The sequence below is a fragment of the Vicia villosa genome, unplaced genomic scaffold (assembly GCF_029867415.1).
Source record: "Vicia villosa cultivar HV-30 ecotype Madison, WI unplaced genomic scaffold, Vvil1.0 ctg.000301F_1_1_2_unsc, whole genome shotgun sequence".
Taxonomy (NCBI): Eukaryota; Viridiplantae; Streptophyta; class Magnoliopsida; order Fabales; family Fabaceae; genus Vicia; species Vicia villosa.
Window position 1 is genome coordinate 15,914 of NW_026705130.1, and position 16,436 is coordinate 32,349.

General features: G+C 30.8%; 1 protein-coding gene across 1 annotated transcript; it reads left to right on the forward strand.

The window, feature by feature from the left end:
* The first annotated feature begins 13,948 nt into the window (after positions 1 to 13,948).
* On the forward strand, positions 13,949 to 16,018 carry LOC131626527 (aquaporin PIP2-7). The gene is made up of 4 exons (XM_058897353.1): positions 13,949 to 14,334; positions 14,852 to 15,147; positions 15,230 to 15,370; positions 15,521 to 16,018. The coding sequence occupies exons 1-4, from the start codon at positions 14,022 to 14,024 to the stop codon at positions 15,632 to 15,634; spliced, it is 864 nt and encodes a 287-aa protein (XP_058753336.1). The 5' UTR covers positions 13,949 to 14,021; the 3' UTR covers positions 15,635 to 16,018.
* The last annotated feature ends 418 nt before the right edge of the window (positions 16,019 to 16,436 follow it).

Genomic DNA, 16,436 nt, shown 5'->3' on the forward strand with positions numbered 1-16,436 from the left:
ATGGCTGAAATAATATCGTCGAAAATAAATTACAGGTCGAAAATATTACAGGCTGAAAACATATTACAGGTCGAAAATATTACAGGTCGACTGGGAGGATTAAATTACAGGCTGCACATTAAAATACCTCATTTAGCTACTAAAGCGCTTTTTAAAAAGCGCTCTTAAAGGCCCACATACTAAAGCGCTTCTTCTTAAAAGCGCTGCCAAAGATTAATAAAAAAGCAAAAAAAATAAAAAAAAAGCAACATACTAAAGCGCTTTTGTAAAAGCGCTCTTATAGGGGGGGCTATCAGAGCGCTTTTTCTGAAAAAAGAGCTCTTAAAGCCCACCCTATAAGAGCGCTTTTACAAAAGCGCTTTAGTATGTTGCGTTTTTTTTTATTTTTTATTCTCACAGGGGGGCCTATCACAGCGCTTTTCTGGAAAAAGCGCACTTAAAGGGGGGCCTACCAGAGCGCTTTTTCCTGAAAAGCGCTCTTAAAGGGGGGCCTACAAGAGCGCTTTTTCCAGAAAAGCGCTCTTATAGGGGGGGCCTACCAGAGCGCTTTTAAAAGCGCTTTCGTAGCCTATGCCAGCGCTGGCTTTGGCAGCGCTTTAAAGCGCTGTTAAAGGCCAAAAAAAGCGCTTTTAAAAGCCTTGCGCGTTGTAGTGGCTAAACCTCTGTTATTTATCAATTTGTATATTCTAACAGTTTCGAGAGAATTATGTTAATTTTTGTTTAGACCAAAACATACTCCCTCCATCTCAAATTATAAGATAAAAAATACATATTTCTTGTTCTAAAATATAAGATAAAAAAATTAACTTTCATCTTTTTCAAAGTAAAATTAAATGCAATTTGCATTTAATTTACTTTCTCTTTCATCTTTTCTATAACAAACAATCAATTAGAATTGTTTTTACATTTTCCTAAATATTTTTTTTTTCAAAAAATCACAAGTCAAATCATTATGTTTCTACTTTTTAAAATATGTGTGATTTTTATTTTTTTTCTTTTATAATTTTGGACGGGGGATGGGAGAGAGTACGTGAAACTTGCAAGTTATGTCAATTGAGCAATTCTTAGTTAAGCACAAATAACAATGTAAATGGTTTAGACATACTCACATAAGTGAAAAAATAAAAATAAAAAATGTTAATTTTGTACAAATCATCTACTATCATTTTTTTTTTATATTTTGATTTATATATTGATGGTAGCTAGCCTAAACCTTAATTATTTGGAGTTGTGTCCAAACTCCAAATACCTATTTCTATACGATAAATAGGTAGAATATGATCAAGATTAGGGTGTTCATTTCTTCTAATTCTACTTGCCCAAATGTCCCAAACGTTCACTCTAATAGGATTCAAAGTTTTCGATACAACTCAATTTTATCGATACAACAACCTTTTTTTTACAATTGTTTCTAGTTTGTATTTAACATTTACAATTAGTGATCTTATTTCCATCCTAAACTTTAATTGCTAAATTTTTATGTACCATAATGCTATTCATAAATTAACGGTTAAGGATTCAATCATAAACTCTATCAACTTGAAATTCAATATCAATACGATTTAACTTATATCTAAATTATTTGTAGAAATTTACATATTTTACTGTCAACAAAGATTTTAACAATTCCTACTTTTATCAAGATGTAAGTAAATTTTGATAAAAACATTTTATAATTAAAAGTCAAATTAATTTTTTTGAACTAATACACAATTTAACTATATTTACTAATCACTTAAATCTAATAAATTGATTAGTACTCCCAAGTGATTAGTACTCATAATTATACTTTAATTTCTATATTTATGAGTACTAATCAATTTATTTAACTTCATATTTATGAGTACTATAAGTATAATTCACTTAAATCTAATAAATTGATTAGTACTCATAATTCAAACAACTTTAACTTTATATCTATGATATAATAATACCAAAATATAATTAAAATAGAGAAACAATAAATAAATACCTTTAATTTTAACTAGAGAAACAATAAATAAATACCTTTAATTTTAACTAAAGAAACAATAAATAAATACCTTTAATTTTAACTAAAGAAACAATAAATACTTGAAGCTTACAATACTTACAGTCTGTCATGATAATCAATTGTGTGAAGTGATATATGACAGGCTGACTAATAGAATGGGGCCACTCCAATAATTACACATCAATATGTCTTCTTCTTAATTTCCACCCACTTTCCTGACATGGACAACAAATATGTCACTCAAACAATGTTTTTTTTTCTTTTCTTAAACACAAAAATCTTATTATATCTATATATAAAATAATAAACCATTGGGGTGGCAAATTATAATTGACCACATAATTACATTAAATTGACATATATGTACGCTATTGCCGCCCACCTAATTCAATTCTCATTTTTCAATTATCATGTGCATAGTATAAAGTTTTCAATTTTCATATTTCAAATACTATAATCAATCATGTTATGCATATGGTTAAGATGGAACCACGTGGTGAATATTTGTAGGCTAGGGTTTGTGTTGAATGAGAATTTTTTGTTTGCATGTGTAAGATGAGAATGACTCATTTCATGGTCGGTTGTTTTTAATTAAATGTTATATAGTTTTTGATTTTGTTAGCTTATCTTTGAGCTTCATTGAATGCATTTTGTTGTTGGCTTAATTAATGATGAATTATGTGCTTATTGTTCATTATGACTAGGACTGACACTGTTTCTTTAGCATGGACTAATCATGTCACTGTCTAAGAATTCCTTAACTTTTTTTTACCTTAAACAAAGTTTATTAGCAAATAAATCAAATTAAGTAATTACAGTATATGGAACAATCAGTTTTTAAATTTTTTAAATGCATTTTAGATTTAAAAGTTTTTATTGTGAAACAAGAGAAAATTTCAAATTGATTAATGTTTCCTTTTTTCTTCAATTTTACTGATTATGTATTTTTTAAAATAAATTAATAAAAAAACAAAAATAATGGATTTGCTTGAATATCAATGATGCACCCGCCATTAACAAGGGGGAATGGACTAAGGCGAGAGACTAGTATAATTTCGAGAGCTTTTAAAAAGTTATCCCTTATATAGTTCATCTATTTCATAATACGTATTTTTTTTTTGAGATTTTCATATTTTTTTAAGAAAATGCTTCATTGTGTTAATTTCAATGATAAAATGAGTTTCATTTATTAAAATAACCTTATTAATTATAGGTAGTGGAATATTTAAATGAATTAAAATACAATAAATAAGGGTAAGTTAGTGGAAAGAAATAATAAATATCACATTGATATTCTAAATGGACAAATAATTTGAGGCAAATAAAAATAGGGAAAAAAACACCTATTGTGAGCAGGAGGGAGTAAGAAAAAGAAGTTTTTAGAATAAATGTTTGAAACGGTTAATTTGTAATTATTATTTCATCCAGAACAATATTTTCATTGAGACTAAAAAAACTCAAGTGAAATTTTACTCTTAGTAAATTTATAATTATTATTTCATCCATAACAATATTTCATTGAGACTAAAAAAAACTCAAGGGAAAATTTTACTCTTGGTACATTTACAATTATTACCTCACCCAGAACATAACAATAATCTTATTGAGACTAAAAAAAACTCCCAAAGCATTATAGATAAAAATATGTGAAAAAAACAAAAATGATTTAGAGAAGTGATGAGAGAAATTAATGAAAAATTAAAATTATCCCTTTTTTTTTTTTGGATATTTTGAAATGGTATAAAAGCTTTCTATTAATAGACCAAGAAATGGTATAAATTTGTAAACATTTCATGGGCCAATTAAATGACATAATCGATTAAGCAATGCAAAGAACCAATTGTTGCTACCCAAAATAATAGGCTTAGATATAGAATCATTACCAATCATTAAGAAATTGTCATAATAGATTATAGACTCGATTGAGCCAAAGATCTAACCAAATAGACAATTACAAAAAGTCTCCTAATCAATTGGATATTTCCCAAATCAACTGTCTAGGCCCTACAAATATTTTTTTGTTGTTTTAACTAAAATTGAGAGGCTTCTCAATGTTATAAATGTGCGCGTGATTTAGTCATAAATACTTCCAAACATGCCATTGTGTCTTTACAAGACACTGATCACTTAAACGACCACGATCAAACAAGTTTTCATACTCTCTCTCTTTTACACTCTGAAGCTTCAAGTCTTGATTGAGATATTTTCATAGTAGTTACCATCATCTAAGATTTTGACTGTTTAAACCAACAATGATCATAAACCATAAGTCTCCACTTGAGAGTCGTTGGGCTACTGTGTTGAGTTAAAATAAAATTCTTTATCTTAATTCAAAAGGATAGATTGATTAACTACCTTGTGAATCTTTGGCCACTTGAACTAACTTTAGAAATTACTTGAATTTAAGTGTTGTCATCATAAAAACCATACATCATCAAAACTAAACAATCATCATTTATACGACGCATCATTAAAATTAAGCAGTTGCTGATTCATTTGTATCTTGCTATCCATTAGCTTCAACATCTTGAATCACTTATTGACTATAACTGAAAGCACATAGATCTACATATTTCTCTTAGGATATTTTTATATGATTTTTGTAAAAAAAGGTGAAAATCAAGGACTGTTCTTGGAGAACATATGAAATTGATCTCTTGTAACTTCTTTATAACTCTTGTAATAAAAATATTTGTAACTTTTTTTTCAAATCACTTACCAATAGGAGGTGTCCTTCGTGGGAAAATAGGAATAAATATTTCAAGTGAGTACCATGAGTACTAATTAGGAAATCAAGAAGTTTTACAAAGACAACAATTTGGATTGTGGAAAGTGAATATACAAACAATTTTGATTCAATAAATGTGTGTTGAGGAGTTTAAAGGTTATGCATTGGTATTGGTAAGTCTAATACAAGCAAAGAACCTGAGATGATAGATACGACAAAAATTGCCATTGTTCTATATCTTGGAGATAAAGTATTGTGGGAATTTGTAGGATGGAAAATGATGACAAAAATATGGGAAAAACTTGAATCGTATATGACCAAGTCATTAAGTCATAAATTATGCTCGAAACACCAAATTTACTAATTTAGGATAGTGGATTCAAATTCCATTGTGGGGTAGCAATTAATGAATTTAAACAAACTCGTTGATGACTTGAAAAATATTGAGGTAAAGCTTGAATACAAGGACAATGCTTTATTCTCATTGAGATCATTACCTAGATATTTTGACCACTTTAAAGATGATATTCTTTATGGAAAGGAAGACATTATCACCTTTTATGACATCCAACTGACTATTAGAACCAAGGAGTTAACAAAGATGAAATAGTTGAAGTTTGATGATAGTGGTAAAGATTTGAATGTTTCAAGAGTAAGAAATGAGACTAGAGAAAGCCATAAGGGGAAGAAATCTATATATAGACCAAGTCAAGATATGTTGACTAGTTAGATCAATTATCACAAGACCTATCACTTAAAGATGGAAAGTCTATAAAAAGGTAGCAACAATATGATCCCCTTCAGATTGTGGTTTCCTCAAATGAGGGATATGAAATTTTTTGTGTACTAGTTGTGATAAGTTGAGAAGAAATGAAGAGTTAGGTAATGGATACATGATAACCTTATCATAAGTGGACGAGAAATGGGTACTTTGAGATCCTAAAGTTGAAATAAGATGGATTCATTTTCCTTATAAATTAAAAAGAAAATTTAAGGTTCAAGGCATGGGTTCCTTAATCTAAATATGTTCGATAACCACGAGCTTCTTCTACATTATGCTAGGCGTGTTTCTAAACTTAGACGAAATTTATTTTTATAAGCATGCTAGTGAAGTAGGTTTAGCTGATCTAGTTAAATAAGGATTCTTAGGAAGTGATGAAATGGATGAGCTAGAATTTTGTGATAATTAAATACTAGGAAAATAAATTAAGGTTAAGTTTCAGGGTGACATGCATAGTTCTAGTAGACCTTTTGAGTATATTCACGAACCTTTGAGGTCTTGAAAGAGTGATTACTTATAGGGGTAGTTCTTATTTACTCACCATGTTAATCATTTATCTGAAAGAGTATGAGTTCACATAATTAAAAATAAACGTGACACAATTGAAAAGTTTAAGGAATGACACACTCTATGGAAAATCAAATAAGAACTAAATGAAATTTTTTAAAGAATCACAATAGACCGAAGTTTGTTTAAGAGAATTTTAATGAATTTTTCATGAAAAAATATATACAAAGTTATAGAACTTTGGCTCACACATTGTAGAAAAATGATCTTGTGGAACACATGAATAAAAGAACTATCTTGGAGCATCTGAGACGCATGTTATTGGGTTCTAGATTGCCTAAGATTTTCTATTAATAAAAGAAATAATCTCAAGACAATGATGAAGGTATGGAGTGGGAGGTCGAGATATTACTCCAATTTAAAGACTTTTTAGAGCTTTGGTGTTTGCTCATAACAAGCAAAGCATTCTTGATGGTATAGTAATGACATATGTATTTATTGGTTATAGAGAGGTTGTAAAGAGTTACAAGTTGGGGAAAATGAAACCTATAAGAGGATCATGATTTATGATAAGCAGATATGTAAATTTTGATGAGACTCTAATGAGGATTAAGTGATAATACCAAAATAATGTAGACTAAAAAATAAGGGTGGATAAGACTGAGTTTGAGGTGGAGCCTTCCACTAGTGTGATTAGAGATGATGAGGATGAACATACTCTAACTTCTACACTTAGTAGAATACAACTTACAACCACTCCTTATCATTTGTTGGCTAGAGATATGATGAAGAGGGATATTGTTCCACTAAAGAGATATGAAAATGCTAATCTTAATTTTTATACTTTAAATGCAACTGAAGAATTGAAAGACTACAAGCCTAAGAGCTTAGGGAAAAACTTTGAGATAAGAAAAAACAATAAAGGGTTGGAGTAATTTAATGAGAAAATGCATTCATTTGAGAAGAACCATATTTATAAACTTATGAATCTACCTAAAAAACAATAGATAGTTGAATGCCAGTGGATCTTCAAAAATTATGAATGTATTCTAGGAAATGAAGAACCAAGGTATAGCACAAGACTTTGGAAAAAGGGTTTACTCAAAAGAAGAGAATTTATTACAATGAGATTTTCTCACTTGTGGTAATAAGAAATTTTTCAATAAGGATTCTTATGGTTGTTATGAATCAGTACAATCTTGATTTAGAGCCAATAAATGTGAAGACCATAATCTGTAGTTTTTGTAGAGGACAAGTCTAAGATACTTCTTTGAAAGAAATAAATGTATGGATTAAAATAATACCTTAGGAAATTTTATATCGGATTCGATGAATTTCTTATAAAGAATGATTTTATGAGAAATATGTATGAAACCTGTGTTTTCATATCGAAAAATAATGAGAAAGTTATCATACACCTACTTTTATATGTGGACAATAACTTGGTTGACAAATTCTACCAAGGATGAGATCAACATAATCATGGAGAAGTTAAATGGTAAATTTGAGATAAAAGATCGTTGTATTTCTAATAAGATACTAGAGATGGATATCATAGGAATTAAAAAAATGGCGAATTATTCTTATCTCAATATTGATATTTGAATGTGGAGCTAGGATGAGTGATTCCAAAACAATTAGTATTTCTTTGGGTCATCACACAAATATTTCAATCATGAAAGGTACCCATTCGAGGATGACAAATAGAAGATCAAAATAAATTTTATGGTAGTGGGGTTAAAATCTCACTTGTACTTATAATTGTTCAGTATTTTTTAATGATAATCTTGTTTATGTTCAGGATTGACATACAAGACGGACGATTGCAGTGTCAGTCGTGTCCTTTAGGAAAACATACTCATCACATCTATTATCAACAAGTAAATAAAAGTGTTGCACCACCTTTTGCTCTAGTTCATTATGATATTTGGGGTCCTAATCATGTCAAGTCAATTTTAGGATATTATTACTTTGTAACTTTCATCGATGATTTTTCACGATGTACTTGGTTATTTTTAATGAAAAATCATTCAGATGTTTTCCATATATTTCAAGAATTTTATAACAAAATTAAAAACCACTTTACACCCCCATTAAAATTTTACATACTGATAATGCTTGTGAATATATGTCATCCCGGTTTCAATTTTTTTAACATCATTGGGCATTATTCATCAATCATCATGTGCTTACACACCACAACTAAACGGTGTTATTGAACGTAATAATTGTCAGTTAGTTCCAATTTCACGGACTCTTTTACTTCACCACAAAGTCCCTTGTCATTTTTAGGGTGATTCTCTTCCCACAGCTTGTCGCCACGTTAACTGAATGGCTTCACCGGTCCTTCAATATTAGATTCCTTCTTCTCCACGTCTTTGGTTGCACATGCTTTGTTCATGACCCCAGTCTAGGTAAAGACAAACTCTCTGCCAAATCTATCATATGTATTTTTATAGGCTACTCATGTTGGGTGAGAATATAGTGTTAGAAAACAATCTATAGGATGGTTGAATAGACTTTTCAAAATCAAATCAAACGATCTTTCGAGAATAAAATATCGGAGGCTTTCCAGAGTATGCACCCGGAAGTTTTAGAGCGAAACAAAGTGAATTATACTCGAATACAAATTAATACACAAAAACACATATTCAATGTACAACAATCACAATTTTGAATTAATGCTGATACACCATGTATTCAATCGATACCACAATGTAATTCACGAGAGATGATTATATAATGATTCAATTCGTGAATTCTAAAATCAACAAGTTTCTCAGATTTTAATCACAACTAAATTTCGATTTGGTTCTAATTCCAACAAAACCTAATCTTTAAGAAATAAATTGCTATCAATGTAGTATATAATAAACTACTCTATAAATGAAAATCCTAGGAATGCAATATACTACGAAATATAAATGCAAGACTAAAAGGTAGAGATATGACACAGGGATTTATAGTGCTTCGACATTGTTGTCCTCGCTTGAGTCTACGTGCACTTTTGGAAGGACTTGCATAATTTCCTTAGTTTGAAAAATATTCAAAGAGTTCACACAAACACGTATCCATAATAATGCTAAATAAAATAAAAATTAAATTCTGGATCTGGACTTGTATACGACTCCACGCCAAACGTTTTGCACAATCTTTACTCGATCGAAGCTTTAAAAATCTTCCGAATATCCACCTTGTCCATACCCTTCCACACAGTCACTCCTAAGACAATATGGAGAGAAGAACCTCTTTTTTATTTCTAGTGGAATTTGTTAGCACTAGTGACAGTTTGCAATCTTGTAACAACCTGAACAATATTTAAACAGTCTCTAAGAACGGTTAGTTTCATGACAATGTCTTCCCTAATCAATCACATATCTCTCATGATCAAGATTTGAAACACAAACTAAGGTTGAAGAAGAAAAAGATGCAAGTGCAATAAATTTGAACTTTTCAAAGTGAGAGATTTTATTTCAAAATAATTCACATATCAATATGAAATTGCACACATGAAAAAGTGTTGATAAAATGTTTTATATGTGCTTGAGTTTAAAAATGAGTGGTAAAAGTTGGTTAGATTCGAACAAAGAACAATGCATATAATGAGTCAAGTGAGCAAGTGAATGGAATAAAAACACTTCAAAATTTTGACCCATTTTTCAGTTGATTCAAATCAAGTGCAATGAGTGATTCAAATCAGGACCGGGTGATTGGAATCACGTGAAAATCTGATTCGAATCAAATGCTCCAGGCCCTTTGAAAAAGGCTGTAAAATCATGTGATTTGAATCATGTGCAAATTGTGTTTCGAATCAAATTGAACAGAGGTGATAGAAAGTTATCTGATTAGAATCATGTGTAAATCCTGATTCAAATCAAATGGTTTTTAATTATTGTTCACCTCTATTGGATTTAATTCGAATCAAATAGAGAGTGTATTTGATCGATTCAAATCAAACACTTAAAAACTCAATTTTCTTAAATATTTTAATGGTACTTTGAGATTATTCTTTGCACTTAACTTGAATCAAACACATATAGTTTTTATTCCACAAACTCATGAAATTGACTAAAGACATCTTGATCAAATTCAAACATAACAATTGTTTTATGCATGCTAAAATGATAACGAATTGATTTCAAACTTGATTCAAGAGATGTGCAATCATGAGGGAGACTTAATAACTAATAACAATTGAAAGCGATAAGACAAGCAACAAAATAACCATATCGGGGACGCTCCCCCCGCATATGATAAAGACATGCAACCAACTCCCCCTAGGGATGTGCAACTACAACCCATTGATACAAAAATGATGTTGTTGTTTTTGTCCCCAACTTCAACAATGCATTGTTTCCTCAAATGTCTCATTCTTTGAAACTTCCCATTCTTCTCCGTCTTAGTGTCACCTTATAAGAATCATACTTCATATGTTCAAGATATCCCTTATATCATCCCTACATCCATTGTAGGTCTACCAGCGATGAACTTGCCGTCTATTGGAGGTAAGAGATGATATTGATCCACCAACACCATCTCCTTCTCCAACAACTCCTCTAGTTACGTCACAAAAACTCGACCTTCCAATATCATTCCGAATAGATATTCGGTCTCATCATCATAATCCTAAATATGTTTGTATTTTAAATTATGACCATTTTTCTAATTCCTATGTCTCTTTTTGTTTCTCTTATGCATTTTGTGTCTATTTGTAAGTCTATAGGTGAAGTTATGACCGATCCCAATTGGCCTCATGTGATAATGGAAGAAATGACTGCATTGTATTCAGATAACACTTGGGATATAATTACTTTACCTTCAGACAAAACTAAAGTGGGATGTGGACGGGTTTATACAATGAAAGTTGGACCAAATGGTCTAATCGATTGTTTTAAAGCCCGTTTGGTAGCGAAAGGATACTCACAAATATTTGGTCTTGATTATGATGACACTTTTTCTTCGATGGCCAAGCTCTGTTCAATCCTCATCTTTCTAACAATGGCTTAAGTTCATCATTGGTCGCTTCATCAGTTGAACATTAAAAGAAATTTATATGGATCAACCTCCAGGTTTTATTGTTCCTGGTAATTCTAGATTTGTTTCCCGGCTTCGTCATTCTCTTTATGGCCTGAAACAGTCCCCACGTGCTTGGTTTGGTCGCTTCAGCTCTGTCTTGATACAATTTGGTAGGACTAGACGTAAAGCAGATCACTCTGTTTTCTTCTTTCATTCCTTCACCGATTGGCGCATCTTTCTTGTGGTCTATGTTGATGACATTGTTAACACTAGGGACGATAAAAAGGGTATCTAGCGTCTAAAAACTCATTTTTCAAAAAAAATCAGACACAAGACTTGGGTCCACTTAGATACTTCGTAGGCATTGAATTTGCCTAATCCTTATCAGACATTGCAATCAACCAACACAAGTATGCATTAGAATCCTCAACGAAACTAGTATTCTTGATTGTCGTCTTATTGATACTCATATGGATTTTAACGTCAAGCTTCTTCTAGGTTAGGTGGAGCCATTGAAAGATCTGAGAAGATATCAACGACTTGTGTGTAAACTCAACAATTTTACAGTCACCAGACCAGATATTACATTTGCGGTGAGCATTGTAAGCCAATTTCTGAACGCTCTTTGTGATAGTTATTGTGATGCAGTCATTCAGATTCTTAGATATATAAAGAATGCATTAGGAAGAGGGTTATTGTATGAAGATAATGATGGTGCTGAAAACATTTTTTATTTAGATACAGACTGGGCCAGATCACTATTAGATAGGAAATCCACTTTTGGATATTGTGTTCTTATTGGAGATAATATGATCTCATGGAGAAACAAGAAACAAAATATAGTTGTACTATCTAGTATTTAAGCTGAATATCCTGTTATGATAGCAGCCTCAAAGGAGCTTGCATGGCTTAAAATTTACTCTGAGAGCTTAGGTTGGGAGATCTTCAGTCCATAAACCTCATATGCGACAATCAAGCAATATTCCACATTGCATCTAATCCTGTTTTTCACAAACTGATCAAGCACATAGAAATAAAGTGTCATTATGTAAGGGACAAGGTATTTTCGGAACCAATTGACTGATATGTTTACTAAATCTCTTAGGGATTCTCAAATAAATTACAGTTATTACAAATTTGACTCATATGACATATATGATTCAACTTAAGGGAAAGTGTTAAGAATCAATTGTAATTTAAGTGTATCAATTAGTGTTACAATCAATAATAATTATGTGTTAAGAATCAATTGTAATTTAAGTGTATCAATTAATTTAAGTGTATCAATTAGTGTTACAATCAATAATAATTATGTGTTAAGAATCAATTGTAATTTAAGTGTATCAATTAGTGTTACGATCAATAATAATTATCTATTGCATATCACTGGTATAAATATAAATACTTTATTGTTGTCTCATTAGACACACAACATTATACACATACTTTTTCAATAATCATAATTAAATGGTATACATCACTGATGACCAGATTTTGTGGAATAGAACAAAGTTAAAAGTCTATGATCAATAAAACAACTGAAAAATATATAAACAAAACAGCATAAAACTTAAAATATTTCTTGTTTTATGGTTTAAACTTTTTCTTCTTCTCTTTTAAACGTGTTGGAACATTGAAGTACAAATAGATGCAGTAATATATAAAAGTTGAAACAGGAAGCCATACAACCAGCTGTAAGAGTTTAATTTTTAATGTCAGTATCAAAAGTTTTACTTAATCCATCATATCTAATTACTTATGTAACTATTAAAGTGGTTATGAATTTATGATTAGAATACAACATTTTAATGATTAATTTGATAACTACCGTAAATATACTTCTGATGCGGTGGTTATAGTCTCCGTGATCAGAGATAGTATCTGTAAATAGGTGAATATTATCGTAGCTGAAAGTAACACTTATATAGTTGATTCAACTTAAATTTCAGATGATTGTTGAATGCATATCAACTATTAACTATTAAGATGAGAACTAGAACCATAGTACTACGTGATGCTTCAATTAGGAGGTTCTTCTTGGGCTGTTAAATTGAGCCAGTTATATTAAAACTTTGCTAAACTCAAAATGATAAAGAAACTGTATGAATTTAATCCGTAGTTTCAATCCTATTTGTCTTGTACCTCTAAGCTATTTGATACTATTTCCCCTTAAAAAAAGGACTATTTGATAATAATTTAGCCATGTCCAGGTCCAGATAAGTTCATCTGGCAAGCCTGTCATCGAACAAAAGTGACAACTACTTCTCCTCTTATTTTAATCACATCAACAATAACTTAATACTGAAAACAATGATTGATAGTATTCTTCCATTGCCAGTATAATATATTCTGCATGCTTTTTTATAGCTCCAATTTTTTATACTTATCATTTCTCAACCACAACCATGGATAATGCTAGAAAATTCCACCACGTTATTGTCACAATTTTCTTTACGTTATACCTACAAATCATAGTCACATATGCATATTCCAACACAGAGTGTGTAAAGCATTCAAATAATTACAACAGTTATTACCGTTGATTTTTTTTGTCAAATAGTTTAGTGATATTGAATTAGACTCTCCATCCTTACAGTCAAATATCTCTGCATAACTATCAACTGATTTAACCGAACTTGTTATTGTATTGTTATAACAAAGAGTTATTTTTATTTGAATTTTAAAAATGTTGTAAGAGTAATCTAGTGAGAAAAAACAAGAGTGGACCCAAAAAAGGAGTGATATAGATTATAGAGTCGTTGGAAGGTAGGGCCGGATAGTAGCAGCAGAGTGGGTGGGACCATGCAAGCGAAATCAAGCTAATAAAGGTCGGCAATAATATAATAATGTCATTGTTCATACAACACGTACAAACAAAACAATTTCTAATTAATATAATTCAAAATTCAATTTTATTGAATCCATAAATACCATGTTTCCACTCAAACACCACACATCCATTAACTACTAGATAACACACACAACACACAAAAAAAATGGGTAAAGATGTTGAGGTTCAAGAACAAGGTGCTGAATTCTCAGCAAAGGATTACCAAGATCCACCACCAGCACCACTTTTTGACGCAGCGGAGTTCAAAAAATGGTCTTTGTACAGAGCTGTTATAGCAGAGTTTGTAGCAACTCTTCTTTTTCTTTACATCACTGTTTTGACTATTATTGGTTACAAAAGACAATCTGATACCAGTATTACTGGTAACACTGAGTGTGATGGTGTTGGGCTTTTGGGTATTGCTTGGGCTTTTGGTGGTATGATCTTCGTCCTTGTTTACTGCACCGCCGGTATCTCTGGTATGAAATTGTTCTCTCTTCAATATTGTTCAAAATTAGTTACAAGTTTGTTATGATTAGTTGAAATTTGTTGAGTTAGTTACAAGTTAGTTATAATTACTTGAAAAATGTAAGGCAGTTACAAATTTGTTATGATTACTTGAAAATTGTTAAGGTTGTTTCAAGTTTGTTATAATTACTTGAAAATTGTTAAGGTTGTTTCAAGTTTGTTATGATTAGTTGAAAATTGTTAAGGCAGTTACAAGTTAGTTATGATTACTTGAAAATTAATCAATGATTTCCACTGATTTGGTAATTAGAGTTGATTTTTATGCTTCCCTTTTAGTAGATCTAATGAAAATTGTTGAGTATTGAAAATTTTATAATAAGAGACGAATCGAAGAGACAAGAGCTCAATTTAAGTGGGTCGTGGCAGCAGGGCCACTCTACCTCTTCTAATACTTGTTGCCTGTTTAAGTCCTCTGCAAATATATTTGTAATTGAAATGAATTAATTTGGTGATATTGATTAATTGTAGGAGGACACATAAATCCAGCGGTGACATTTGGACTATTTGTGGGACGCAAGGTGTCTTTAATAAGGGCATTGCTATACATAATTGCACAATGTTTAGGTGCAATTTGTGGTGCTGGACTTGCTAAGGGTTTCCAAAAATCATACTACAACAGGTATGGTGGAGGAGCTAACACCGTTTCTGATGGTTACAGTAAAGGAACTGCTTTGGGTGCTGAGATTATTGGTACCTTTGTGCTAGTCTACACAGTCTTCTCTGCTACTGATCCTAAAAGAAGTGCTAGGGATTCTCATGTTCCTGTAAGTATCTCATTCATCACTTTTTTAGGCTCAATTCAATTTGTTACTTATGGTTGATTAATTTAATTTAATGTTATAATAGGTATTGGCACCTCTTCCCATTGGATTTGCTGTGTTCATGGTTCACTTGGCAACAATCCCCGTCACCGGAACCGGTATTAACCCCGCTAGAAGTTTCGGACCCGCCGTTATCTTCAACAACGACAAAGCTTGGGATGACCAGGTAAATATTGTAGTGAATTCTAGTGATCTGCATTTATATTGAATAATTGTATTTATATATAGATCAGATACATCAATCATCTAAGTAAAAGTTTGGTTTTATAGTGTTATAATTAATTTTGGTGCTTGTTTGTTGTTGATGTTTCTGCAGTGGATTTATTGGGTTGGACCATTTATTGGAGCTGCAGTGGCTGCAATCTACCACCAATACATTCTAAGAGGATCAGCAATAAAAGCTCTTGGATCCTTCAGGAGCAATGCTTAATGAATGGAACATGTTTGGCCTCAATTATTGTTTATGAGTTGTTGATGATGTTGTTGTTGTCTACTGGTCCCTGTTGAAGGTTTTGTCCTCTTGCTTTCAATTCCACGTTCTGAATGGGCCTATGTGTTTGGTATGTGTTTGGAATAATGGAATGGATAAAGAAGCCAAAATGATAATGGGGTCCTCAAACTGTAGATAAGCATGAATGTGATTATGATTATGTATGTTATGTGTCTAAGGGTGTATTTTTATCCCTTCTTTTTTATCTTTTGTAATCTTTTTGTTTTTGTTTTTGTTTTTTCTTCAAGGATTTCTCATGTGTTATCTTTAATTTATGTAATAATTTAGACTTTTAATCAGATTTTTTTTACTTTGTTTCTTTTAGTTGTGTGTTTCAATTCAGGGCCCGTTTGTTTTGGCTTTTTTTAAAAATGATTTTTATAGTGTTATAAAATTTTGTGAAAAAAATTTTTACATAGAAACTTTTTATAAAAACTTCAAATGAAAATTTTGTTTAAATAGTTATTCTTAAAATGTGATTTTAGGTATATCATCTATTTATGGAGAAAAATATTGGATATCAAAATTTCAAAAAATCACTTAATTTTGAAGTTATTTCAAATAGATTTTCATAAAAATCATTTTTGAAATACAAAAATTATGATTTTGACTAAGTTTTGGTCTTCAATAATCTATGTTTATGTTTTAGGATGGCAAAATTAGTGTTTCATTTTAGAAGAAACAAATATAAAAAAACTTATAATATTTTAAAAAACGGTTTTGAAAAATCTATTTTCAAAAA